This window comes from Zosterops lateralis, assembly GCF_965231275.1.
Source record: "Zosterops lateralis genome assembly, chromosome: 15".
Lineage (NCBI taxonomy): Eukaryota > Metazoa > Chordata > Aves > Passeriformes > Zosteropidae > Zosterops > Zosterops lateralis.
Window position 1 is genome coordinate 10,053,623 of NC_139775.1, and position 27,145 is coordinate 10,080,767.

The 27,145-nt window shown below is 38.9% G+C and overlaps 1 protein-coding gene across 2 annotated transcripts; it reads left to right on the forward strand.

Annotated features, from left to right (window-relative positions):
* On the forward strand, positions 1-27,116 carry TXNDC11 (thioredoxin domain containing 11; the record flags this gene model as incomplete). 2 transcript variants are annotated; one of them, XM_083872485.1, is made up of 12 exons in its annotated part: positions 1-146; positions 3,337-3,553; positions 4,227-4,324; positions 6,188-6,317; positions 12,812-12,905; positions 14,063-14,175; positions 15,140-15,340; positions 17,711-18,494; positions 21,015-21,160; positions 21,830-21,939; positions 23,305-23,385; positions 25,852-27,116. In XM_083872485.1, the coding sequence occupies 12 exons, from the start codon at positions 1-3 to the stop codon at positions 26,477-26,479; spliced, it is 2,748 nt and encodes a 915-aa protein (XP_083728611.1). In that variant the 3' UTR covers positions 26,480-27,116. The 2 variants fall into 2 exon arrangements, with proteins under 2 accessions (XP_083728611.1, XP_083728612.1); XM_083872486.1 differs by lacking the exons at positions 1-146; positions 6,188-6,317 and having other exon boundaries at positions 3,448-3,553.
* Between the last annotated feature and the right edge of the window lie 29 nt (positions 27,117-27,145).

Consider the following 27,145-nt stretch of genomic DNA (forward strand, 5'->3'; position numbering starts at 1 on the left):
ATGTCGGTGTGCGGCGGCCCCGGCGAGGCGGCGGCCCCGCGGCTGCGGCCCCGCGCTGCCCTGATGGCGCGGCGGCCCGAGCTGCTGTGCGGCGCGGCCATCCTGCTGGGCTGCGCCTTCCTGGTCGCCCTCAAAGTCACCTGCAGGTACCGCCGGGGGAGCGGGCTGACCCGGGGCTCGGCAGGGGGGAGCGGCCGCCCGCCCGCCGCCTTTCCTAAAGGCCCTGCTGCTCCGGGGCCTGGGCAGAGCCGCCGGCGGGGCCCCCGCGCCCTGTACCCGCTGGGCCGGGCCCCTCGGGCATCCCGGGCTGGGGACGGGTCCTCCTGCCGAGCCCCGCTACGGGCGGCCCCCAAGGCAGCCGCGGTCGGTGCCGTGTCAGGGGACGCCGTGTCCCCTCAGCGGGGTCAGCGGGGCCGCGGGGCGGGCAGGGGCCGTGAGAACGCGGGTGGGGAGGGAGCGGAGTGTTCTCAGAGCCCTCTGTCCCACCGGCGGGTCCTGCTGAGGCGGCAGACTGGGGGACACCCGCTCCTGAGGGCGATATCGGGATATCCAGGGCAGTGTCTGAGGATAAACCAGGCCCTGGAATGGGACAGGGGGCAATGGGCAGGAACTGCTCCTCAGAAAGTTCCACCTGAACGTGAGGAAGAACTTCCCTGTGGTTGACCGAGCCCTGGGACAGATTGTCCAGAGAGGTTGTGGAGTCTCCCTCGCTGGAGATATTCCAGAACCATCTGGACACAGCCCTGTGCCATGTGCTCTGCAATGACCCTGCCTGAGCGGGGAGGTGGGATCAGAGGACTTGCTGTGATCCCTTCCAGCCCGACCCATTCTGTGGCCTTGTGACAGGCACGTTGTGGAGATGGAGCTGCTTTTGCTCTCCAGAGGTGACTGGGCCTGGCGGTGCTGCAGGAGGGCCGGGGGGCTCTGGGTGCAGCCCTGCCCTCAGCGCCCTCAGGGGCCAAACGAGTCTGCCCTGGCTCATGTTGATGTCTCACCCCCCTTTGCCTGCAAATACTCCGGACAGAAAGATGTTCCGTGGTTCTCCTGCCACTGTGCTGGTGCTCCTCTTGGGAGCTGGAACTTCCTTCTTTGCACAGGCCTCTCCAGTTCCTGTTTGCCCAGAGCTGGTGTGTGTGGAGCCGGGAGATGTTTGTCCTGGAGGGGCGGGAGCAGCGGCAGTGAATGGTGGGCACAGGCTGCTCGGTTCTGCAGCCTAAACCAGGGTCTAGATCTTCTGGATGGGTTTTAGGTCAAGGTGACTGTTACATGCTCCAGGTCATACTATATTAAGAGCATCTACTGCACTTGGGGTTTAATTTTGAGATTAGGAGAAGGCTACAAGGTACTGGTTTTGTCCCTGTTCCACAGCATCTGACAAGCTTTTGTTCCACAAAACACTTGATTCACAGATAATGCTTCTGAAAAATGCTAAGCCTTTCCTTACCTGTCCACAAAAGGTGGATTACTTGAATCAGAGTGAATTTTAAGTCTATGAATGAGTGCCTCTGCATGGCTGTGCCTCCATTCCAGGAGACTGTATTTCGCAGTGACCAGATAATGTAGATGCAATTGTAAGCTCTTGCCATATTTCAGAATGTATTGTGAAGGATTTCTGAATCTAATCACCTCCCTGGTGTTACATTACTAAGAGAATAACACTTTTTTTTATACTTAAAATGATGCTTCCTGCTCTCTCTATTTAAAACCTGCATATTCCTCTAATTTTACTGCTAGCTGTGTTTGAAAGCTCACAAATGGAATGTGTTTGGAATGTGGTTCTCACCACCCTGTAATCTAGAAGTTTGAGTTAAAGGGTTCAGCTTTTCAGATTGTAGTTAAATAGACAAACTAATACCAGATAGGTATTCCCTGTTTGGTTGCTGTCAGAAATATAGAAAATTCAGGTGCAAAAATTCCTTGTGCAGTTTGGAGCATGGTTAATTGCACGTGTTAACTATGAATACAGGACATAGTTTCTCACCACATGTCAGTGTGATTTACTAGCAAGACACGAGGGCATAGGTACTACCACTGCTCTGACAATGTATAACTTTTGAGATCAATGGATTAAAAGTACAGAAAGGAAAAATTCCGGTACTACAAGGCAGTCCTTTAGTGGGATTTGAAGTCTTGCAGATTTATAGTGACTCAAGGAATAGCCAAATAAGACCTGACCTAGCATGGGTTATGGATAGCCTGTGGTCTAGAACCTGAATTATTTCTGGCACTATGCAAATGCCTTTGAGACAACCCCACTCTCAGGACTGTGCAATCAAAGGGGCTGCTGGTCCTGTTGGCACTTGCATGTGCTTCCCTTTATTGCCTGGGTGTTCTCATGGAAAGTTTTTGTAGGCTCTGGCAGCAGCTAAATAACACAATTGGTGTTTTAATAAACAATTTGTGATTATTTTGTTTGTGTAATCCTTTCTTATGTAATGCTCAGTTTATATGAGTGTAAATTTTAGGGGTTTTCTTAGGGAAATTAATCAAGGTGTTCTATTATATGTTTGGTATTGCAGAGGAAGACAGCAAATCTGCTTAAGCAGCTGTTAGCTATTGATCTATTATATTTTGGCTTTTAATAATAACTGGAGTTTATATCCTATTTGAAGGTAGTTCTGTAGTTTCTGACTCATTCATGTCACGGGACTTCTCCTGACGTGTTCTACGCATTCTTGCAATTTGGAGCCAATTCATTATCTAATTTTTAAGTCTTGCACTGTAAGCCTTGAACCAATCATTCTCTTTTGGTCAAATTCAGTAAAGGAAGCAGAGGTTTTAAATATATTGAGGTTGTCCGTTTTCATTAAACTAGATGGAGAGGAGAAATTCTATCTGCTGCATCTGAAGAAGTGTTGTGCTTTCAGCAGCTGATCAGCCTGTGTCTGCCAGAGCTCACACTGGGTAATAGGCTGTGTTTATATAAACAACACATCACAAAGCTTTATGACCAGTGTCTCTTTTCTTATCAGGGTGCTGTTACCTAAAGTACAAGTGTTAAAAGAGGATGAGGCCAGGGAAGAAATCAAAAGAAATCACTCTTCCTGGTAATTTTATGCTCTACAGCAATCAACCATAAGAGTGTGAGCTAACGTATCCATAAACACATTGCATGGTATCAGTGTGGCTTTATAAAGCTTGTGAAGGGTGATCTTTAGATTTTTATAGTATTTTGTGAAACTAACTCAGATAACATAAATTGTAGTCGTTTTGCATCAATTTCTAAGGTTTTGTCATTGCATGACTTTTGCTAAGAATAAAACCTATGGCTTTGGGCACACTCTTTTAACTACTGCTGTACAGTCTCTGTAACCCCTCTTCATTTTCTTCCTGCAGCCGAGCAAAAGATGTAACAATGCCAGCCAAGCTTCCAGTGAACTTTTTCTCCACAAGATCTCCAGTCATTGACCTTTTCCGGGGGCAGTTGGACTATGCGGATCAGCTCCGGCAGGATTCAGAAATTGTGCTGTATTTCTTCTACGCGCCGTGGTGCGGCCAGTCCATTGCAGCAAGAGAAGAGATAGAACGTGTGGCCAGCAGATTGTCAGACCAGGTAACTCCAGAGAAGATACCAATCTTAAACACGACCTGATAGCTTTTCACTGTCCAAACTGATGCTGATTTTTGGCTTCTCGTGAGAAACAGTAGGACTTGAATGCTCACGTTTTAGGGAAACTTAATTTAGCATACAGAGTGGTAGAATAAATTGAGACAGCCTCTCATTCCTGCTCAATTGTTTGTTATTTCTGCTTTTGAATGGGGAAACCTACAAGTTTCTTGTTGTAAAGTGTTTTCAGATTTATTCACTTGCCTTCCATGGAATTTGCTTCCAGTTCTGGGATCCTTAGAGACACTGGTAATCATATAGAGATTGTAACCATAGCACTGCTTTCAAACAGTTGGGTGGCTGTCCTAAACCTCCACTTGCTGAGCTCCACTCTGCAGAAAAAGTAATTAATGTGGGTTGTGATTAAATTGATAAATTTGAAGGATTTAGATTAAGAAGCGTAGAAGCTAGAAAGAGTAGTGACCAAAAGGATTGCTGTTGCAAAATGACAAAAAGAGTTTAAAAAACAGTCTGTCTGTGACAGATATAGAATGCTGAGTTGAAAAGGCCCGGAAAATATCAGATGAAATGGATTGGAAAAAGTACATCAAGTACATCGTGGATAAAGTAGGTCACAGTAATGTACTTTGTTAGCTCTGAATTTTTACCTGCTTTGCAGGTGCTGTTTGTGGCTGTAAATTGCTGGTGGAACCAGGGGAAATGCAGGAAGCAGAAACATTTCTTTTATTTTCCCGTGATACACTTGTACCATCGGAGGTAAGATTTCATATGTACAGTCTAGGGTTTTTATTGTTGTTTTGGGAAACAGATACCATATAAAGTGCTGCATTTTGAAAATGTTACATTTCTGGCTTCAGTAAATAGTTTTTGGGTAGATTCTAGGTGAGCTCATCCTGTATGCTGCTCAAGTGCCAGGTAGGGCTGTAACTGTCAGTTAAATGACATGCTGGGCAATCTTCATTTTTATGGAAATTTTGGGTTGCCTGTGCATTTCCTGGAAGTTCTGCCTCCAGTGAAAAGAATTCAGAGTTACATATTAATTTCTGATGTCTGCTTGCTCTATGGATGGATTATAACAACTGGTCCTAATTTATGACAGCATTAAAGAATGTACATAAGGGTTGTTGAAGTTAGTGGAATTTAAGTGCATATTTAAATTGTACTACATACTGAAGACCCTGTTCTAGTTTTGAACTCTGCACTTATTTTGTAATCCCCCAAAGCTAAGATACCATTGTATAAAATTTAATATATCCTCACTTTTATTTTTTAGTATTTGTATGTGTTATCCTTTTTTTATTTTCTCTGTGTGGAGCAGAAGGTAAGGAAACACAGTTTCTAACACTACATAAAAGCATTTATCCCTTGTATTTTGCTTTTTATTTTGCTAGTCTTGAACTGCAGCTCTCTTTCATTACAGAGGCTGATTTTGGATTTTGGGGGGAGTTTTTTATGCATTGAGGAGGAACAGTCCTGGTCTTTGTTAGCTGAACTTTGTAATAGACACGAGACACTGGCATAATTCAAATAGTAATGAAAGAATCCTGCTATCCCACTGGGATGTACATTGACTGAAACTCACTTGACCTTGAAATTAGAACACAGTAGATGGATGCACTTGGTGTCATCAGTAACCTTAAACAGAGTTATAACAACATGAGGTGTAAATCCCTATTGATACTTCATAAAATCCTGAAGGGCAGTGCACCCCTCATGCCTGAGATACTAAACCTCACACGTGGTGCCCTGGGCATGTGATATGTTGAGCAGTGAGTATTGCTGTGAAGACAGAGGTTTGTAATAAACAGATACAGGATGTAGAATGATCTAGTGGGCTCCAGGAGACCATTTTGAAGCACCTCAATACAGGTATCTCAGTGCAAGTTGGGGATTTTCCAGTGTGTGCAAGCTATATTAAACATGCATCACATTAAATTCTTCAGTGGAAATGGACTAATTCTTTATGCTCTTTGTGTTTGATTTCATTTGGGACAATGATGCTTTGTCCAATCCAGTGATAATTAGGAGGAGAACCTCTGGAATTCACAGCTGCAAGCCCCAGCCCTTATGTTTTAACACTGCCTAATATTGTGTGAGCTGTTTTATTAGATGGCTGGGGGGAAGACTGGAGCTTTGCTGAGTTTGTTCATCAGCAGTGCAACTGAATTTGTCCCTGCTTTACTGATTGCTGCTTCTAAAAGCCTGTGTAAATATATTCCACCTTTTCAGATTGATACTTTTTGAGGCACTGAAAAAACAAGGGAAAATTGTGACTTTTTCAGATCTGTATTTTTAAGTCACATGTGTTTACTTCAGAAAAAGTAGAAAGATACATACATGGTCATGTAATTTATACCTGAGTTTTACCAAGTTCTTTAAAGGGGCTCAGAAGTTGTCTCCATCCCTCCATGCTCACCAACACTCTGTCCCTTCCTCAGATAGTCTGGCACTTCCCTCTGGTAACAAACTCCCTCATCAGTTACAGAAGTGGTAAAACACAGAGAGCAAATTCCCTAGAGGCTGAGCATGCTGTCTATGTAACTCCTATCTGCCACCCCCAGGAGGGACTCACTACTGTTAATTTAAGTCTTAATGTTCTATTATTTTTTTTGGTACTAGTTTTGGACCAATTGAATACAAAGGCCCTATGAGTGCTGTTTATATTGAAAAGTTTGTTCGCCGGGTGATGACACCACTACTCTACATCTCGTCTCGATCAAAATTACTAGATTTCCTCTCAAATTATGAGGTACTTGTCTCTCTTCTCTAGCTTTACCACTGTGGTTCAGAAAGAGTTTGACTTGTTTAAGGATTAAATTTGATATGCTCCAAAGTACTAGTTTATTTTCAGGATCCTGAAATCAGTGCCCTATAAATTTGTTAAAATCATAAGAATATGAAATGACAGGTTCATAATGTTGGTTCCCTGTATAGTTACTATTATGATTTAGTGATGCTCTTAATTTACATTACTTTAGTATGTAGAGACAACAATCAAAGTTGTTACCTCAGCAAACTGTTAGATATAAACAAGAAGAAGGGAGAAATCTTTTCACAAAAATCTTGCAGTCTAAGCTGGGAAAGAATTTGAGAAACATATAATTATTACTTTAATTTTTAAAGAATAGTAAGCTTTTCTAGTAGGGTAAGTCTTTTAATTGAAAATAAATGTGAAACCAGTTGAAGCAAGGGCTCCTAATCACTTTATATGCAGTAACTTGATGATTTTAATCCACTGGTACATAGTGCTTTATTCGTTTTGGTCTCTTTTGTTCAGGGGTGCCAAGATTGGTAGCAATACTGGTGGAATAATAACCTCTAGTTAGACAAAATGTGCTTACAACAGAGCCATTTAAAATCCCTTTATAACTGTTCATTCTCGTAGTGCAGAGTGCAGAAGTACCATAATCTTACTAAAGCCCAAGCTATTACAGCAGTGTGGAAAACCTGATGAACAAATCAGTGCAGTGGGCACCCCATGGGAGGGACCTGCAGTGTCTGGGCCTGGAGCAGACCCTGTGGTGCACATTGCAGTGCCTGGTTCTGCTGCAGGATGGAGCATGACCTGCTCAATGGCAGCTGCCACAGTGCAGGAGACACACACTGGGAGTTCTCCTGGGTAGATGCTGTGCTGGTCGTGCCAGGAGCTACTACTGGGTTTGGTTTTACAGTGTCTGTGAGTTGGGAGTAGTGAGTTGTGGCCTGTCTCTGGTGCTGGTACTTTCTGTCATCACAAGCAATTCTGTTGTCCTTGCATTGCTTCAGTTTTGCTGTTCAAAAATTCTAAAACATTTCTTTGCCTCTTACAGAGATTTGAGAAAAGCCATGCTTGGTTTTTGGTTTGTGTTATGTTATTTTTTGGTAGGCTGCAGAAGGTAACCAGTGAGCATATTGTCATTAAGCTTAAAATTGTTTTACGGTGAGAGGTGCACTTCCACTGGGAAAAGACAAATATAAAAGACAAATCTAAAAAAAGATTTTTAAATACTGCTTAGCAGTTGAACAGATATTTTTGTTTCTGCATTCAGACTCCCTCTTCCTCTGCTTGAAATTCTGTGGCTCCAAGTGCTGAGTTAATGTTTATGTTCAGCATTTGTTGGTTCTCTTTTTTTTTCTGAAATGGCCCAAGGACAGAGGCTGTTCTGCCAAGTTGCCCTGCAGTCATTCATGCCTGAGGTTCTGTCCCAGACCATGGCTCCAGGTGCTTTCTTGCCTTAATTTATGCAAGAGGGGAAGGAGGGGATACAAAAGTAACAGATACAGATAAGATGAAAGAAACAGAATTGTTTATGAAGATGGATGTAAAGAAAACCATGAAGTTTCCACAAAGGAAAAGTTAGTTTTAAACTAGAAATAAACAGGTAGTTTCATGCTTCAGTCAGAAATGTGAATGTTTTACAATGTTTTCCTTGCAAGTTGAGAAATTGATACCTCTTGTAGGAGAAGATGCAATCTTGGGTGAGTTCTGTGTTTAAGAAGTGAGAAAGTTTGGGGAATGGAGTAGATTATGGGAAATTGGGGCCTGTATGGCGCAAACTAATTGCTATTTTGAGACTTTTGGCTAGTGTCTCCCTTTGTCTTTTGATCTTCTCTGTATAAAAAATACTAAGTTTTAGCAGAAAGGAAAGAACAGAAGAGTGTCAAGGACTGCTATTGGGTACTTTGGCCACTGCCTGCTAGTGGATCATGTTTTTGTGATTTCACTGAAGAGCTAATGAATTTCAATCTCAAAATAATTTCAAAGATTTGTCATCATCGCTATCTAATTTTCAGTCCTATATTCTCATAGCATATGGGTTCTGCAAACTAGAAGAAATACCGATGAACAGAATCCAATTAAGTGTGAGAACAGTTGGTGTTTGTTACTTGGTCTTTTGTTTGTTCCTCGACCTGATCACGACTGTTGTGACATGCCGTGTTGCTCTCACTAGAGGGCGCTCAACCCCCATGAAAAAAATCTAGTTGTAGACTTCAAAGTTGAGATCCTGCATTCCCTGATGATATTTAAGGTTGATTTCTTTGGGGTTGTGGAATGATACTAGTGCAAAACTAGAAATGGATAAGAATTGATTTTTGAGAGCAAGGAAAATGTGCCATTTGGAAAGCAGTTGAAATCTTGGAATGTTAAGGAAGATCTAAGTTCAATGAGCAGAAAGATGGGCAGTTCCTGCTGTAACTCAAGGTACCTGTGAGTACCAGTAATCAGATTTCTTTTGTTTTCTTACCTGCAGAGATGTAACAGTTTCATTTTAATCCAAACTGTCATCTCTCATTCCTCATCTGACTGCCCCAGCTGCTAGAAATGGCCTTGGCCTCCTGAGGCACAGAGGAAGGAACAGGAAGCCACTGTGGTTAGACAAAAAGCTTCACTCATTTAAGAAAATTAAATGTGCTCAGGGAATTCATCATTTTCTGGCTTCAGGAGCAGTAGGAGAGGAGTTGGTCTCTCTGGGAGGTGGCTGTTGTGTCTGTTAACATGATGTCAGCTTTCTGCTTTGCTGTCCTTGTGTAGGAATGCTTCCTGAGCATCTGACACACAGAGATTCAGCTGGCTCTTGTGTGGTGCCTATGTTAAATGATGGTGTGAAAATTTGCTTTCAGGTCTGGGTACACAATGATTTTAACATCACTAGAAAACGATGTTAAATGTAAATTTAATCTAGTATCAGTCAACAGTTTCTTTGCATTTCTAGAGTACAGATTTAGTGCTATGTAATATTGGTTCTTCTGGTCCCCAGAGAAGACACATTCCTTTCCTCTTGCTGTTTTCCTTCCCATGTTCACAGATAAAATGAGGCAGGAATTGCCTGTCTGAAAAAAATCACCTCTTTACTTCAATGCAATATAGCCAAAACATTTTTTAGAAATGACAAATTGGGATAGAAATAACTGGAGTATTAAAAGCATTTATCCAGTTGTAAACTAATCAGTAGCTGTGGGATTTTTCCTATCTTCTGTTCCCATTATTTCACTTTTTTTTTGGCCTTTAAATTTCAGAGCTTTTTCATTGCAGTCATTTAGTGCTGCCTTTCTACCGCTCTTCAAGTCAGCTGTAGTTTCAGTGACTCTCAGCAACCTGTACAAATTTTGTTCCTCACCCTTTCTTCCCTTTTCTAAAGTGCTTGTAGAAGTATTGAACTGCTTGAGTATCAGTACACATCCTGGCTGGCTGTCTTTAGCTGCTGAAAAGCATTAATTTCTAACTGTTTTTTGTCTTTCCTACTAATCTGGAAAAGGGCCTTCCATGTTATTTCTTATCACCTTAGTTTCTTCAAGAGTGGTTGGTAACTTCATCTAGACTTTAGGGAATTACAGCATGCTGCATGGAGTCATCTACATGCTTGCTTATTCCTTCCAAGAGCTGTGATAGGTTTGAGGCATGGTTCAGTAATAAAACTGCTGGCTTTTCTCCAGTAGAAATTACTCATCTGAAAATCTCTGTTCATTCTTAAAGTTTCCATGAACTTACTGTTTGGTAATTGTTGAGATGCTTGTTCCTCCTGTTACTGATTTAATTGCATCCCACATCACTTTCCATTCCTGTGGTGTAGAGACCATGCAAGAAATAGGCTTCACTGCAATTAATGATTTTGTATTTCCATGTATGAGTTTCATTAGGAGATAGCACTAAAAAGTCTTCACTAATGACATCCTCAGAGTTGCTCCAGAGCCCTTCCTACAGACACTTGGTTTGAGACAGGAACTGAAAATGGTTTCATGGAAAGAAAAGCTCCAGCAAGCTCCACTCTAGCAATGCCCATGCTCCTAATGCTCCTAAGCACCCCTGTGTCACATCAGTGTTTATTCCTGTAACCTGAGACAGCAGCAGGTTCAGCTGATTACTCCTAAGTGCCCACATTAGGATGGGTACCCAGAACCACACACCAGTGGTTACCTGCAAGCAGCTGCTCATCAGTAACAGGTTGGATGTAGACATCCTCAACTGTTTGCTGGCAGCTGTTGCTGAGTTTTGGAGGGTCTTACATGAGGGAGAAGGTGGCAGTTTTGGTTGTCCAGCTCTCCTTGGCCTATTTGTATTCCAAAGCAAGAACCTCTTGTTCACATTGAGATACCTCTTCTGTGAGACTTGAACCTCACTTGTTGTTACTTGCAATACCTGGAAGTGTTCAGTCTTGTTAAAAACTTCAACTTTATTGGTACTTGAGAAGAAATGCAGTATTTTAGTCCCTTTCCTCATATGTATAATTGCACCCTGTAACAGGGCAAAAACTTCAACCGGTCTGGGATGATGATTAAAAGGACATTAATTAACCAGGTTACTGATTAGGCATAGAGCATTAGTAAATACTAGTATATATAGTAGTGTAGTATATACTGGTGTATAGTAGCATATATTTTCCAATTACTATTTTTTACTTGAAAAAAAAAACACTTTACAAAACTTATCTTTGGGAAACATTATTCACAATCTGAAAATCTTAAACTTCTGTTAGTGTAAAGCAGAACTGGCAGTCTGAATCAGAATGTTACCTTTTAGATAACATTATAAATACTTCTGCATCTGACTTTTGGCTTTTTGCCACTTTTGATTCTCCTTTCATTCACTGTTTGGAGTCCTAAATTCGCTTGGTACAGGATTAGTATTCAAAAATGGTCTTAGGAAAAGGGAAGCTAAAACTTTGATTATCTTATCTGTCTCCTTATTTTGGTTCAGTTGAATGCTTTCAAAGTTTTTTAGAAGGGATTGTTTCTTTTTACTGTCTTAGTTTGGAACTAAGAGAAAAAGATGAACATTGATTACCAACTTGTATGTTGTTTAAAAAAGAACACTTGAGTGCTGTTATTTGCTGTGTTTTTTCTCTTCTTGGTAATTACTGTTGCAGGAATTTCCCTAATTGCTTGTAACTCATTTTTATTGTTGGTAATTTTCTTGGGGTACCTCATGAAGAACCTTAATGAATAAGAGGTTTATACTTAGCATTCATCCATGGAAGAGAATTCCTGCCTAAAAAGAGAAGTCATGAGCTGGAATGGGCAATGTTGTTATTGGTGAACTTCTTCAGATTGCTAATTCATACTGAATTAAATCAGTGTGTTAGGCTGATATGAATAACTGAATTCATATTAATAATAACAGGTACAATGTATGTTCATGTTTTAAAAGGAAATTAATTTTATATGTAGAATTCAAAAAACAAACAAAAAAAAAAGGGCAGCCTCTGAAGTACCAACTGAAAATCCTCATGTGAGGATGTATTTGCCACACAAATGGGTGCCAGGTGAGTCTGGAATCTTCTGTTCCACAGCAGTCCCTGGAGTGCTCTTGCTTTGTGTGTCAAATGCCTTCTGTATGCGCTGCTGGAACTGAGAAACAAAGAACACCAAGTAACTGAATGCTATCACTTACTCTGTCCTGAAAGTTTATCAAGCCCATTTCACTAATGAGTCAAAAGCATAATTAATAGTAATTTTTAATGGATTATATTTTGAATAATTTAAAATCAAAGCTTAACTGGAACAAGAAAAATCTAGAGTGTCCACATCTTTTTTCCAAGTCAGCTTCTCCCAGATTCCCTCCTGAATTTAGTAGGAAGTCATTCACCTGGAAAAATCAATAGGCCTGTTCTGGGATGAGTCTTTTAAATTTGGAATTGTCTAACTGGCAATTTGAAGAGCTTTATGGATACACAGATGGGATATGGAGTTCTCAAGATTTTTGTGCAATTGGTCTCTCACTGACTTTTGCAGGATATACTGAAAGGATTTACAGTGACTGTAGCTTAAAGATGGGATGATCACTTATCTTAGCAGTTCAAGTATTCACACACAAAATGTGTCAATTCATATGTAAATACTAATTATGTGCAACATAAACAAAGTGTTACTGCTTATGCCCTTTATACTCTGAAAAATTGTATTTGATATTCCAGCTCTAAAAGAAATCTTTATGATGCTTATGGTTCTTATCTTGGTGCTGGAACTGGTTCAAAATAAAGTTGCAAAGCAAGTTGTTTTTGGTGAACTTCAACATGGGAAACACATCATTAGAAAAGTAGCATCCATAAAGCCCCTCTCTCTTACATAAACTTTTGAATGACAGCTTCTTTCATTGAATGAGAATTGATTTTGAGTCAGTCTTTTAATATTAAAATTTTTGTTGCAGCATAAAATGACTGCTCTTCAGTAAACATTGTTGTCTTTTAGGAGTCTGTTGTGTTTACTGTAGTCCCATATATTTATGCTTGAAAATAGCTTAATTAACTCTAATTCTTATTATTTCAGCCTGGAGTTGTGGGATTTTTTGAGTTCAATGCTTCACCTCAACCACCTGGTTATTTAACATTCTTCACATCAGCTTTACATTCATTAAAGAAAGGTAAAAGCTCCATTTGCATAATTTAAGGTGTCTGTGAATGAGTTATATCTAAGTGCTTCAGTAGTTTTTTGCAATATTTTGTACTTTGGGAATTTATGCCTTCTGAGTGTTTCTTGGTGTTGCTCTAACTGTGAGACTGTCTCATTAGAGCTGAGGGTTGCTTACATGGAAAGCTTAGGATGTGATCAGGCTGGATACCCCAGGACAGAGTTCCCTAAACCCCCACATGTGTAACTGCAGCCCATGCAGGATCATAACCAGACTCACACTTGTGTAAAGTGAATCCAGGAGTCTTTGTCCTGTGCAGTGTCAGAGGCACTGACTGGGCTGTGTCAGCCCTTGGTGACTGAATTCAGGGATGTCCTGGCTGGCGTTACAGAGCTGCTGCAAGGCACCCTGAGAAGGCCTTTCCCCCTCTTGTTTTGCACTGATAATCTAAAATACAAAGCCTCTTATTTGTGTTTAAACATGCAAACTTTATTATGATTAATACCTCCTTTTTGGGTCATGGATTTGGGATAGACCTTTCTTAAAGTTAAAAATTAACATGTTTTGTGAATATTCCTTCCTGTCAGCAGATAAAGGAGATGCATACATTTTTCTTCTTATTCATACTTATTCATTCTTATTTTTTACTGTGCCACTGATGTGATAAAGAGCCTGTTCCATATTTTTTCCTGTGATTTTCACATTTGTACGTTGTATTACTTCTTTGCAACATAAAGATAAGCAGTCTATCTTTATGTGTACATGTACAATGTAGAATATATATTTATCAATAATATGTATTTACTGTAAATGTACATCGCTTAAATGATGTCCATGCTTTTCCCTTACATGTATCATCTTGGCTTTTGAGATGCCATAAACCACAGCAAGGTGCATCTGTGATACCAGATTCTGTATTCCCTAAGCAAATGGAGAATTTGGACAATTGAGGTTCCATAGACAGGACTCAGTACCTTGAGAAGGGAAACATGTTTGTGCTTCTTGCTGTCTTTCTTCTGCCCTAATCACCAGTATTGGCAGTCACTCTTCACAGATTTCTGTGCCTTTAGGCAGCACTGTTTTGTGTTCTGGTTTGAGGGTGCTGTTCCAGGGGAGTTCAGAGTATGTAATTGTATTCAAAGACTGCAAATATGCAATTTGATTTTCAGATTACCTTGGGACGATCCGCTTTGGAGTGGTCACGGATAAACGTGTGGCAGAGGAGATCTCCCTGGTGCACTCTGGCAGTGTGTATTTGCACAGACATGCCAACACATCTCTTGTGAGTATTGCTCTGTGCTCTAGGGACTCTGATTTGGTGCAGGGATGATCAGGGATCAGAATTAGAAAACTGCTTGAATGAGGATATGGACAAAGATTTTGTGGAGGGATAGTAGGAACAGTGAAAACTTCCATTTTGGCTTAAAGGTATAACATGGCACTGATTAGAAAAATCACACAAATTAAATTAATTAAAATTATAATAACTCTTAATCCATGTGCCCTGCTTTTTGAAAAGTTAAGGCTGAAAATAATAACTTTCAGATTTCCTATTTGGCATAGAGACAATACCTACCCACAGTGGCACCCTGAGTGTAAATTCTGTGAAGATAGATATTGTGATGTGTATTTTATTCAATTCAGATGAGGGAAAACAGGGATATTTTGGGTGAATTAACATAAAATACATAAAAATCTCTTTTTTATGGTAATTATTTAAGATAAATTTGCCTTAATATATTAAAATTTATCCTAGAACCTGTGAGCAACTTTTATTATGTATTTCTTTTCTTTGCATTCAAGAATGAGAAATACCAGTTTTTTAACGCAGCCTTGATGTTTGAGTCTTAAAAGGCTAATTTAAAGCAAGTTAATATGGTGACTGAATAGTGGGGGAAAATGTTCTAATATTCCATAAATTAAAATATGTGATGATACCAGCTTACAGCTCTTTCACTTACAAAGAAAATTTGTACTATTGAGAAAAGTTAAGATTATAAAGATGTAGTAAAAGAAAGAGGAGCTTCCCTGGTAGAATCCTTTTTGCATGTAGATGTTACTATAATCTGATGAGCATTTGGAAAGCTTTCCCAAAGGGAAAGGGTGTATGAAATGCTGAATTTTGTAAACACTCATTACATTTAGAAAGAGAGTTCTAGTCACTACAGTAGCAAAGCATGCCATACTGAAGAACGGCATTTGTTACTAAATCAAGTGATGACAAAACTATTGTTTCCTCCTCCAAGATCTATCCAAAAGACATCATGAACTTCACTGCTGAGAATATTTGCAAGTGGGCTCTGGAAAACCGGGAGATGCTCATCCGCTGGCTGAGACCACATGGTGGGAAAAGCCTTCTTCTAAACAATGAGCTGAAGAAAGGACCAGCACTTCTCATATTTATCCCTTATAATCCCCTAGAAGAAATTCATCCTCTTTTAGATGAAGTAAGTGAAATAATTTTTTTTTAACCTCAAAAATACTAAAACTTGACAGCTGTAGTCAGGAGTCTGAGCCTAATTGTGACAGATCCTCATTTTATCTCACTGTTCCAAGTATCTGGTTTTGTTTAAAACCACTTTCTCAAGCCATATTATCACAACTCCCTTACACTGGTTTGTATCCCACACAACGTGCCTTTGTCTCACTCAACAGCTGTTTAGAGGAAACATCTAACTCTTCCTTGACCTCCTCCTTTTTGTGGTGGGTGCAGTGTAAGAGATGCAGATCTTTTCAGCTTTTGTCCACCCTATTCTATTTCTCCTCTCCTGTCTTTCCAGGAGTGCTCGTGCAAGGAAAATGGATCTTTTGTAAAACCAGATAGTGTTATTTGAACCACAGCCCAGTTAAACCACTCAGAGCCAATCTGATTTTTATATCCAGTGTGTTCCTTAGTCACCTTCCAATCTGGACTGCCTAGGACAGGAGTTTGTGGAGCTGTGCAGAAATGAGATAAGGAAAATAACTTGGCTGAAAAAAAAAGTTTTTTGTCCCTGGTCTATTTTTCAGCTGAAACCCATCATCCCATTTAGTATAACACAAAGCTGCACATCCCAGTGTGATCACACAGCTCTAAGCAGTGTGGAACAGACAAGCACCTGTGAAAGACCAAAAGCAGGGCTGAGTTTTTGTGACAGTGCTGACTTACTTACATGGCATCTGTGTCCTGGAATGTGTGGTTTCCACAAGGAGGCCTAATTAATATTGCAGTGTCTGAAACAATAAAGAAGAAATGAAAGTAACTTATTATACAATATTTAGCCAAACTAAATAGACACAATAAAAGGTACACTGGACTACTATGAAATAGGGTTGGGGAAATATATGCCTGGAAAAGAACTGCCATTACTCTTGTAGTAACCTGTCTTCTGTTTGTCAGGCTTTATTCAGTGGTGCTTGTCACAGATGAAACATTTTAGTAACAGGTACCACTTATTCAGATCAAATCAGCATAGGATAAGGTGGATGTTCCATTTCAAATTTCATTCTACTAAATAACAGTGTTTATCAAAATGTGAAATGAGATACAAAACAATTCCAGTTGCAGGACATTTCCAGTTGTCCTTGCATAGCTTCACTTTGACAGAGAGATATTATGCAACTTGTTTACCCTGGGAAGATCTGTTTACTGCAGCCAGGCTGTGGGTTTCATCAAGCAGTGAAACCACTTGACTGTAAGGCAGTTGCAGAGAACAAGGCTCTGAAGCTGAATGTTGAAAGATCTCACAGCAAATTTTTTTTTCTGATCTCAGCTCACGGAAATGAGATTTCTCACTGCACATCTGGTTTTCTGTTCATAACCTCTTCTCAAGTTTCTTTAGGTAGTCCAAAGCTCCAGGCTAGGTTATAGTGTGAGGGGCCAAGTTTTTTTCTAGTATTCAGTTTAGGTAATTCTAAAAGACTGTAACAAAGTGTTGCTCTAGACCATATGTTAATATTGAAGTCCTGTGACACAACAACCCTCCTGGATGTGACATTTCAACATCCCTTTGATAATTTTAACGGTTTCTGTCAAAGTGTTCTTCTGTAAGCAGTGTGTGTGTGCTCTGTATTTTGTTTAGTGTGGTAATAGGGTTGATAGGAAACTTCCTCTTTCATTTTTCTTTCTTGCATGTTCTATTACTTGTCTCCCAGAAAGGGAATTCCATACACATGCCTTTTTCTCTGCTTGTTTACCCTTGGTTATGAAAAGCAAACTGGTGAGGTAGCATAGGAATGTTTGCATGGAGGTACAGGCTGGTTTTTTCCTGTTTTCTTTCTTCTCCCAATTGGTTATGATGTGCAGAGTACACTTGGAGTATTACAACTGTATGTCCGTAGCTGGGAGAATACAAACATTGCTTCAGCATTTCTAGTGATGGTTACAAAACCTATGCCAGAAGAAATCTCTATTCCCTTTTCATATGGGAATACTTTCATTTATTTTCTCCTCCTATTGGAAAATGAGGGAAATTCAGGAACCTCTACTCAGTAATGCTTCATATAGTGGGGTTTAGCCATAAAATGTAGTGTTATTGCACTGTAGTAAATATGTTGCATATAGGACCTTGCAATCAGTGTGGTGGACTGAATAATATTTTAAAGTGACTTTGTTCTGTATATTCAAGGTTTTTATGCTGAAATAGCTGAAAATTAAACTTTGTTGTAAAGTCAGAGGCCTCTGTAGTTTTTTGAAAGAACAAAGATTAGTCAGCTTCATGTTTCTGAAATTCCCATCTCTAATTGCATATAATGTTGTTAAACCTGCAACAAATAACTTCATTAACTATGTACAGTTAATCTTGATTTTTTTTCCTCTCTTTTGTTCCCCCCCATAGATTACCAAAGTGGCCTTGGAATACCACAAGTGTAATAAAAGCCAGGCAGCTGAGCCAGATCTTCAGCACGTAGGAGACTCCGATTCACCAGCTTTTGATTCCTCTGTGACAGATGCACATGCGAAGTTCTCCGAAACATTTCCCATAGCCAAGTCCCCGTGCTGTAACACGGTGGTGCTTCCTCAGTGGCACTCCATCTCCAGAACTCACAATGTCTGTGAGCTCTGTGTCAACCAGACTCTTGGTGTCAAACCAAATAAAGTCCATGTGCCACACTGTAACTTTTTAGAGATAGAAGCAGCTTTGGACTCTTTCTACCTCCAGGAACATACCTTTTTTCAAGTAATATCAAATACCATAGAATGCAGCAATTTCTTAAGTTTCTACAGTCCCTTTAGCTATTACACTGCATGTTGCAGGACAGTAAACAGGCATTTTTTAAGTTTCATTAGTTCTGAGAAGACCATCTTTCAGACCCCCAAAGTAGCATTTTCTTCCCATGGGAAGAAAGATAACACTCAATTTTCTATTCCTCACATTGAGGATAGGAATTGTTTTATTCCTGATCTTAATATTAGTAGCACGAACATTACTGGTCTGAGCTGCAGGACCAACAAAACCTTGAATCTCTATCTACTGGATTCAAATCTTTTTTGGATATATGCAGAGAGACTAGGAGCATCAAGATCTACTCATCTTAAGGAATTTGCTGCCATTGTTGACCTGAAAGAGGAAGTGCACTATGTCCTGGACCAGAATCAGTCACTTGTTGGACCTACCCTGGGTACAGTATTCATTATACAAATGTTTGCATTCAGAAAATTGTGTTTCCAAGCAGGAATGGAAAACTTAATGCTATTTTGAAAAGTGAGACTACTTTGTGAAGTTAACATTGTGAATTGTAATTTATTCTATTCTACTTAGTAGTTAACCAAGCATTTATGAAAGATTCTGTTGGCGAGAACAGAATCATGTTCTAAGTGACCTAAGAACTAAGTTGTTATAAAGCAAATAAGTAATTTGCTTTATAAGAAGTGAACCTTAAAATGTGTGATTCTTGACTGCCTGATGCATTGGTGGAATTGGTAAAATCTAAATTAACTTGTGTATGGAAAAAATTTTCTGTTCATCTAAAATACCTGATTACAGAAGACATTTGTATATTGATGGTGTATTGGTGTTTGCTCAGATGTTCTGTGTACTAAAATACCACAGAATTCTGGGAGATACTGACCACTTAACAGCAGACTTCCCCATCCTCTTGTCTTCTGAAACCAACTTAAAATGCTTTAAATTTATTTTGGGAAGTGTGTCTATTTTCAAGGTAAGAAAGTAAAGCTCTGAAGTGGTTGTGGCGAAATCTGCCAGTTATTACTTCCTGTCTGAAGTGGAGGAGAAAACAAACAAAAACAAACAAAACACCCCCCAAAACAAACAAACAAACAAAACCCCTCCCAAAACAAACAACAAATATACAAAACCAAACAAAACTCTGACAAAACAACCCAAGGATTGCAGTTCTGATTTATTGCAAGTTTGTGAATAAGACAAAATATTCCTAACTGTGCATTTGCCTGTCATGCTGATGTGCAAAACTGAGTCTACCTTCAGAAAATACTGGATTTCTTAATGTTAGCTGTGTAAGTAAACATGGAAGAAAATTCAGCTATTAAAAGAAATTGCTCAAGAACATATATCACTATAATTCTTATAGCACCAATTACATTTCCCCTTTGCCATAAATCTACAAACAAAACAATGCACAACATAGAATAAATAGCCATGTTCTTATTAAGGATCACATGCAGCCCTGTATCCTGTCTCTATCCCAACCCCCAGGAAAAGACTGGAAAACAAATAAAAACCTCAGTGACGGTAAAAGGATACTTAGGAAATATTAAGATCAGAATGAGGACGTGTGAATTTCCTTCCCCTTTGTGCTCCCAGTACTTTCTGTCTCAAACATTTTTTAGGTCATAGGATTTCCTGAGCATGATGAGGGTTTCTCTGCAGAGTAAGATTCAGTACATTTCTGTTCCATCATCCGACATCCAGAAAACTTTTGCTTCTAACATATTTTATCAGGGTCTCTGATTTATGATTGGGTTTTGTGCTTTTTAGTTTAATTTTGTTTTGATTCCTGAAGATCTTAACTTAATATTTCATAGTATCAAAACAGATTGGTGTTTAATACCCTTGTCAGATCTCAGTTTTTACAGATGGTTTCTAGAAATTCAGGAATATGTATCTTTTAATTACCCCCTTCCTTTCAGTTACTATTTAATCACGCACAGATATTCCAAATCTGGAGATTGAAAAGAAAAAAAAAGCCTCTTTTGGCCTGGTGTGAGAATTAAATTAAATGTTAAATAGTAAATAAGGACTCTTTAAATAAGGACTTACTGAATAGTAAATAAGCAAATGTACTGCTGTTCACATTTCAGAGATAAAATTGATGATCTGGTATTTTGTACGTCTGTACAAAAGTGCCACTTTTACTTGAGCCTAGTTTTTATGCTGGAAATAAAAGCACAAAGTTGTTTCCATTTGATCAAACAATTATTTTTATTGTTTTGCACATTTTACCTTTTTTCTTTATTATTAAATGCTCTTATTTTTAATGTACAGAATAATACTTCTCTATCAAAATGAAAAGAAGGATATTGCTGATACTTTGCAGCAATTTAGAGACGGTAGTTCAGGCTCAGAGTAGTGTAGCTGAAGGTAGTAGAGGGCTTTGGAGCTTATTTTAAACTTTTACTAGTGGCCAGCTATTTGTTAAATATCTTAAAGGACAAAGTAGAACAAAGAGGAAGGTGGTCACTGGTAGACAAAAGGGTATTGGTCATATTGGCATAGGAATAGCAGATATTTAAAGTTCAAAAGAAAAGAATTGCAGAAAAAGTAATTAAAAATAGAAGAAAAAATGCAAATAAATGTAGATCTAAGTGGAGCCTTTCAATATAATGTAGAAGTTAAAAAATGGAGAGGTTACTATTTCTGACTTAGCAGGTGTTGGATTAGGAGAATAAAATATTATTATTATGGCACTTTGACACAAGATTAGTCTGATGTGGCAAGTGACAAGACTGTAATGAGGAAAAAAAAAATCCACAGTGAAGGTTTATCCTCTTTTCACATTGGTTGTGGTTACTCAATAGATCATACCAAACTGTCAGAAATTGACATGAAACCAGATTTCAGTTTATATTTTCTCCAAGTTCTTCTGAATTCTAAAGCAAAATGTGCCAAAATCACCTCTGCAAAACCGAAGTAACTTTGTTCTGTATCAATTTCATTTCAGAAAACTTCATTAAAAATTTCAGTGTTCTCTACAGTCCCTTGAAAAGGCATCTGGTTGATGACCCTTCAGTCCATTTTCATGAAGAGCATGTGGTCACTGAGGTGACCACAAACACCTTTCACGAGACCGTGTTCCTCAGTGCCAAGGTAACACCTCCTCACTCAGCAGCTCTCTTGAGATAATGGCACAGATTTTAAGGAGGGGGTGTTTAATTTTGATATGCTTTTCTTACTTGTAACATAAAATGTGGTGTTTTATAAGAATTCAAGAGCTTTCTAATTGCATGCTGTGAAAACAGATGTCATCCTGAGTACAGTTAAATTGCCTTGGTTTTATAAAAGATGTAATAGTAAGGAATACCCATTGTTATTCAAGTCTGCAATGAATGTCTGCATCTCCAATTGGTTGGTTTCCAGCAGCCCCCAACCTCTGCTTTGCCAGTTAAAGGCAGAAAGCAGAAATCTGGACATCATTTTTTCCCCCGTATGAAGTGTACAATTAGTGTTAGATATATAGGAATTTAAGATTGCAAAAGAATCTTGGGAAGTGTTTGGTGTATTTTCACGTAAAGGGAATGATCCTAAACTAACTAATCTTTTATTTTGACTTTATGGAAAGAGAATTCCTGAAGAATTTTTGTGTGTTAACTCAGTAGTCAGCAGCAGTAAATAATTTACAATAAAGTTCATTAATACTAGGAAAAAATTGGCTTTCACATTTCAAGAGTTCTCATGCTAGATGGAGGGAAAACTAGTCCTCCTTTCTGCAAATTACCTCCAATAGATAATCAAACTCTTCCCCGTTTCATTTTCCAGAATGTCTTGCTGCTGTATTATGCACAGTGGTGTGGATTCTGTGCTTCTCTTAATCACATCTTTATTCAGCTTGCTCGGCTTTTGCCTCCCGACAGTTTCACTGTGGCAAGGTAAAAAAATTCTAATTTCATCTTTCCAGAATAATGTAAGATCACCGAGGTCATCAGCTTAGAAAATACTTCTTTTTCTCTCTACAACTGTGCAATATAGATGGGAATGTCATCTGCTTAATTTCTCTTTGAATGCATTTTGTTTTCCTTTGTATATATTTGGTGGTTTTCAATCTCACTGCAGTAGTTATCCACTTTCATTAAAATTAATTTTTAAACTGTGCAATTAACCCTGAAACTTCCTAATTTCAGGCAGTGAATCCAAAACTTAGTGATGATTTGTAGCAGATAGTAATATGCTATTTGTGGCTATATGTATTTGTTAGCAACACTATTTCCATCACAAGTCTAAAATGATAATCTACATCCTACGATTAAGAAAATTAACTCTATCCCAGCCAAAACCAGTTTACAGAAATATATTTATATCTGTATATGCATGTGTGTAATGCATGTTTTTAATATATGTTAAAATATATTTTATATGTAAAAAAAGACATTGTTTTCTTTGGTGTTTCCAGCGTTATGAATGTTTCAGTGCAACTGAAATGTTCATGTATTTTCATGTATTATTATCACATGTATTATGTGATAATAATGTAGAGAAAAAATAAATCAATTAAAAATCTGCATTTTCATCCCCTGTTTATAATTGTGGCTTTATTGCCACAGATGTGATGCTGTTCCCAAGGCTACACCCATTCTCTTGCCCGACTTTGAGGTTCTCTCCTCTGCTCCATTATTTTCACAGCAGTATTACTGATGTGATTGTCTGTTTTGTTCTATAATAATTTGTAATTAATAAGAATTTAATTTGTGAAAAGAAGCCCTGAAATGCAGAAGAAAACAGTAACAGTTGAACCAAGTGTTCTTTCTACTCATTGCTTTTGGAAAAAACCCTTTAAGAATGTGCTTGTCCTTGGAAGAAGCAAAATAATTTACTCCCAAAAATACTCAAGGGGACAGTATTAAGAGACATACTTGAGGAGCACATTAATGACTAAAAATAACTTGTCTCATGTTTGGTGTGTCTATCTCAGAAGGAAGGTGTGTACACAGTGTGCACACACCTTGTACAGAGAGCCCCTGGGGTTTAATTGCTGGCTGAGAGCAGTTGCAGTATTGAATGTATTTTTCTAGAGAAAAAACCACGCAGATACTTGTTAAACTAAGAGTCATCATCTTCAATATTGGTCATTAATTCTGCTGACTCATATGCACAATGTATTTCTGGCAGAACCCATTTAGATTTACTTTCACAGGTACTTAAATTTCCTTCTTCCCAATCCCTGAAACGGCATTTTACAAGAAAATGCAGATTGTTCATCTGCCTGTTCTCTTCATCAATGTGTCTTTTTCTCACAGAATTGATGTGACTCGAAATGACCTGCCCTGGGAATTTATGACAGACCGTCTCCCAACCATTTTATTTTTTCCTCATCAGAGGTAATGTAACTTTTCCCTGTGGATTTTTAATTTCCATTTTACGAAGCTGCAGTAATTATCGGGTTACACGTCTTAGAAGAGAAAAAAAGCCAAAGAATAATTAATTTCTGTATATGCATTCTTAGTTCTTGCATATTATAATGAAAAAAAAAACCACCAGCAAAACAACATGATAACCCAATCAACACTCACAGATTTCCACACTTCTCCCTCAAGGGCTCTTCCCATCAGCAAATGGGAATTCAGACTATTGCTACTGGGCACTTATCTAAGACAAAATCTTTAACCCTGTGCCTTAAGTTTTGCCATTCATGTTTTAATCCAATACAGAGAGAGTTTTATTTTTACCAGTTCTGAGCCACCCCTCCAACTGCTCATCTCCCTATTTCTTTTCGTAGGTACTCATTTTGTCTCAGTCGCTGTAATGCTCCAGACAGTCTCTGGAGGGACAGACCAAGTAGTTTTATTATTTTTGTAATGTTCCAACTAGTTTTATTAAGGTACCTTACCTCTAGTAATTGCTTTCACTCCTGCTTTTCCTCTCCAGTGTTTTTTAGATTTTGCTGCATGTAGATAATCAAGAAAATTAGGGTCTGCTAGTACTTGTAGTACCTGCAGTACTACTAGAGTAGTTATATATTCATTTTGTATATAAAGGTGCCTCTTACTAAGGCTTTTTATGCAGCTTCTTATCCATTTGCCTTATGAGACAATTTTTGCAAATTAACTCTGTTCTCAATTTCTTTCCACCACATGCTGTTAATATTTTGTTCTGCTATTTGTTTTAAATAGCCTTTTAGCTTCTTTGATACATGCTGTAATTTTGATCAATAAAAATGGATGATGATGCAGTAAAGCATTACCACAATATAATGAGTCAATTTCGATTTACCATAGACTATTTTTTGCCTAAATTATGTCATGATTCATTAATCTGGGATGGGAGCTGATAGTCAGCTGAGCAACTGCTGATGGTAATTAGAAGAGTAACTTGGTCCATCACCAGAAATCTGCAGGGGAGGAAAACTCATGGTGCTCACTCTGCCAGAAATAGCTTAATCTTGATGAGCAGGAGCCTCATCTGACTGAAGTTCTTGAATTATTGATGAAATATGGTATCTGTCTTCTGCCTGATGTACAGTAAGTAGTTTTCAGTAAATGAAATGAAATGTTTTTATATCCCACATGCTTATGAGCTGGATTTTGCAGAAGGCATTTTTGAGGGAGGTGTAATTGGTAATGGAGAAACTCCCCTGTTCTAGATGCACATTGTAACCAATTCAGGACATAAAGTCACACACCCGGGGACACGAGTTTTCCCTGGCGTGTGTTGTCCAGGAGCACCAGGAGGTTTTAGGCATTAGACATGAATCTGGCTTTTTTGCTTTGCAGTAATTTTTGTTTTGGGTTTATTCTCTGCCCCTTTTCTCACTTACGTAATTAACCCATATCAGAATGTATGCTACTTACCATTACTCTAGTCATGAATTTGACAGCCAGAGGGAAGCAAGCTAAGCATTTCTTCTTTGTTTTGATGGCTGCCTCAAGAAAGCAAGAACATGCTACTGACTGGCCAAGCTGGAGCAGATCCAAAGTGATGAACTATTAGCTGGCTTCCCAGTTGTAGAGTGAGGTGGAAGTGCCTGGTGGAACTTATCTTACACTGGAACATGCTGAGTGAAAGGCTGAAGATAGAACTAGTTCAAAAAGAGAAGAGCAAGAGTTAGTTCCAGTCTCGTCCTTAGAGGACAGTTTAGCCTCCTGTGTGTGCACAGGGTCCACAGAGGGCAGTAATTGTAACATTTGTCACAGCTGGAGCTGGTGGGTTTTTTAGTGGTGGGTAGTCTTGAGGAAGAAATTTGGTGCTTGCTGGTTTTGGCCTCTCTTGCCCTTTTTAACAGTTTATGCTGTTGTAGAAAGCAAGGAGGCCTGTCTGCTCAATAGACTGAACTTAGTGCTCACAGCTTCAGGGGGAAAAGCACCAAGAGAAAAGGTTCAAAATCATCATTTCCCATGGGATAGCTTTATATATCTGGACTTAAATTCTAGTAATAGATGTAGACTTAGGAACATTTAAATGCCATCCTTCAACTTAAAAAATGCTAATGGCACTGTGCTCTGATCACACAGTGATGCTGCCCTATGTACTTACAGTTCATATCCCATGATAATGAACACTTCTTTTTAAAAAGTGAAATCTGTTTTCTGAGATTTCTTAGAATTTTTTCTTCAAATACCAGTCCCACACAGAGATGCTTACAGTACCCAGACTGGAACACAGGGAAAAGTGCTCATCAAATAAAATCTATGTGCTCTATCTTTATTACATGAATTTAGGTTTCTCTTAGCTGCTGTACTAACCATACTTGATAAAAAATAAGGTATTAAGTTGAACAGCAAATGCTTAGGTAAAATTATCCTTAACCTTCCCAAGTATTTTACTATTAACTTGTTATGTCCTTCTAGGAAGGAGCAAAGTGTGAAGTTCCCTGAAGACTTCTCAGTTAACCTTCCTAATCTCCTGAAATTTATTTTACATCACTCAAGTCTTTCTTCATCAGAGCCCTGTACCAAAGAATGCCTACATAAAGAGTCAGTTCTACAGCAAGGACACATATCACATTTAGAGAGAGAAATTCAGAAGCTAAGATCAGAAATCAGTGCCCTTCATCAGGCCCATGACCAGCTTGAAGCACAGCTTTCTGAAGCCAGGAGAGAGGAGCAGAGACTACAGCAGCAAAAACACACACTGGAAAAGCAGCACAAGACTCTGCAGCTCCACAGTGACCAGTTACAGGCCACATATGACCAGAAGAATCAAGAATTATTGGAAATGGCTGAAAAGCTTCAAGAATTAGCTGATGCATCAGAAAACCTCCTTAAAGAGAATGCTTTACTGAGAATTCTGGTGGCATCAAGAGGAGGAAAGCTACAGAGCAAAGATGAAATTAAAGAATCCCTTCAATCTGAGCAAACACTTTCTGAAGATAATGATATATCACTTTCAACAGCTACTGCTGCTTTAGAGGAAAAAAGGATTGATAATATTGACAACATAGAGACAGAGCACAGTAGTGGAAATAGGACAGAATAATTGCTTACACAAAGTCAAATGATGCAGTATTGGGTAGGTATTTATGCAAATTTTATTGACATTCAATGTAAATAAAGACTTCTTCCCCCATATGATCTAGAAAAGGAAAAATCAAATGGAATATTTTTGTATACTTGAACAACTTATTAGATACTCCCATCTTAAGAGAATGGAAAACACTTTCTGCACTTTACAATTGCACTAACTTGCAAACACCTATCCATTTAAATTAAAGATACTGGTTTGTAGGGGCAGCAGTGTGCAGCACCTCTCACTAAGGACCAGTTAGTTTTCACTGGCTTTCTCTTACAGCTGCTAGAAAGGAAATCAGACCTTGATTTATACTTTTCTGAAGTAATTTCTGAAGTTTGCCCTTTACACTGCGTTCTCTTTGCTGAATTAAAATAGATACTTCATCTGTGTAATCAGTAAACTTGAATGGACAAAGTCATTTTGCTACAATTGTTCTGTTCTAGAACGTCAGCACTTTGAATCACTTTTGTATGCTGGTATTCTGACTGTCTGGAAACCACGGGAGCCATGTGTGAACTGTTCTCTACTGAAAACCAGAGGAAGTCTTACTGAATTAATCATGTCTTTGCTTTTAAGAGGTCTCAAATACAGCAATTTAAGTGTACAGGCCTGACTATACGTGCAAGTCTCCTG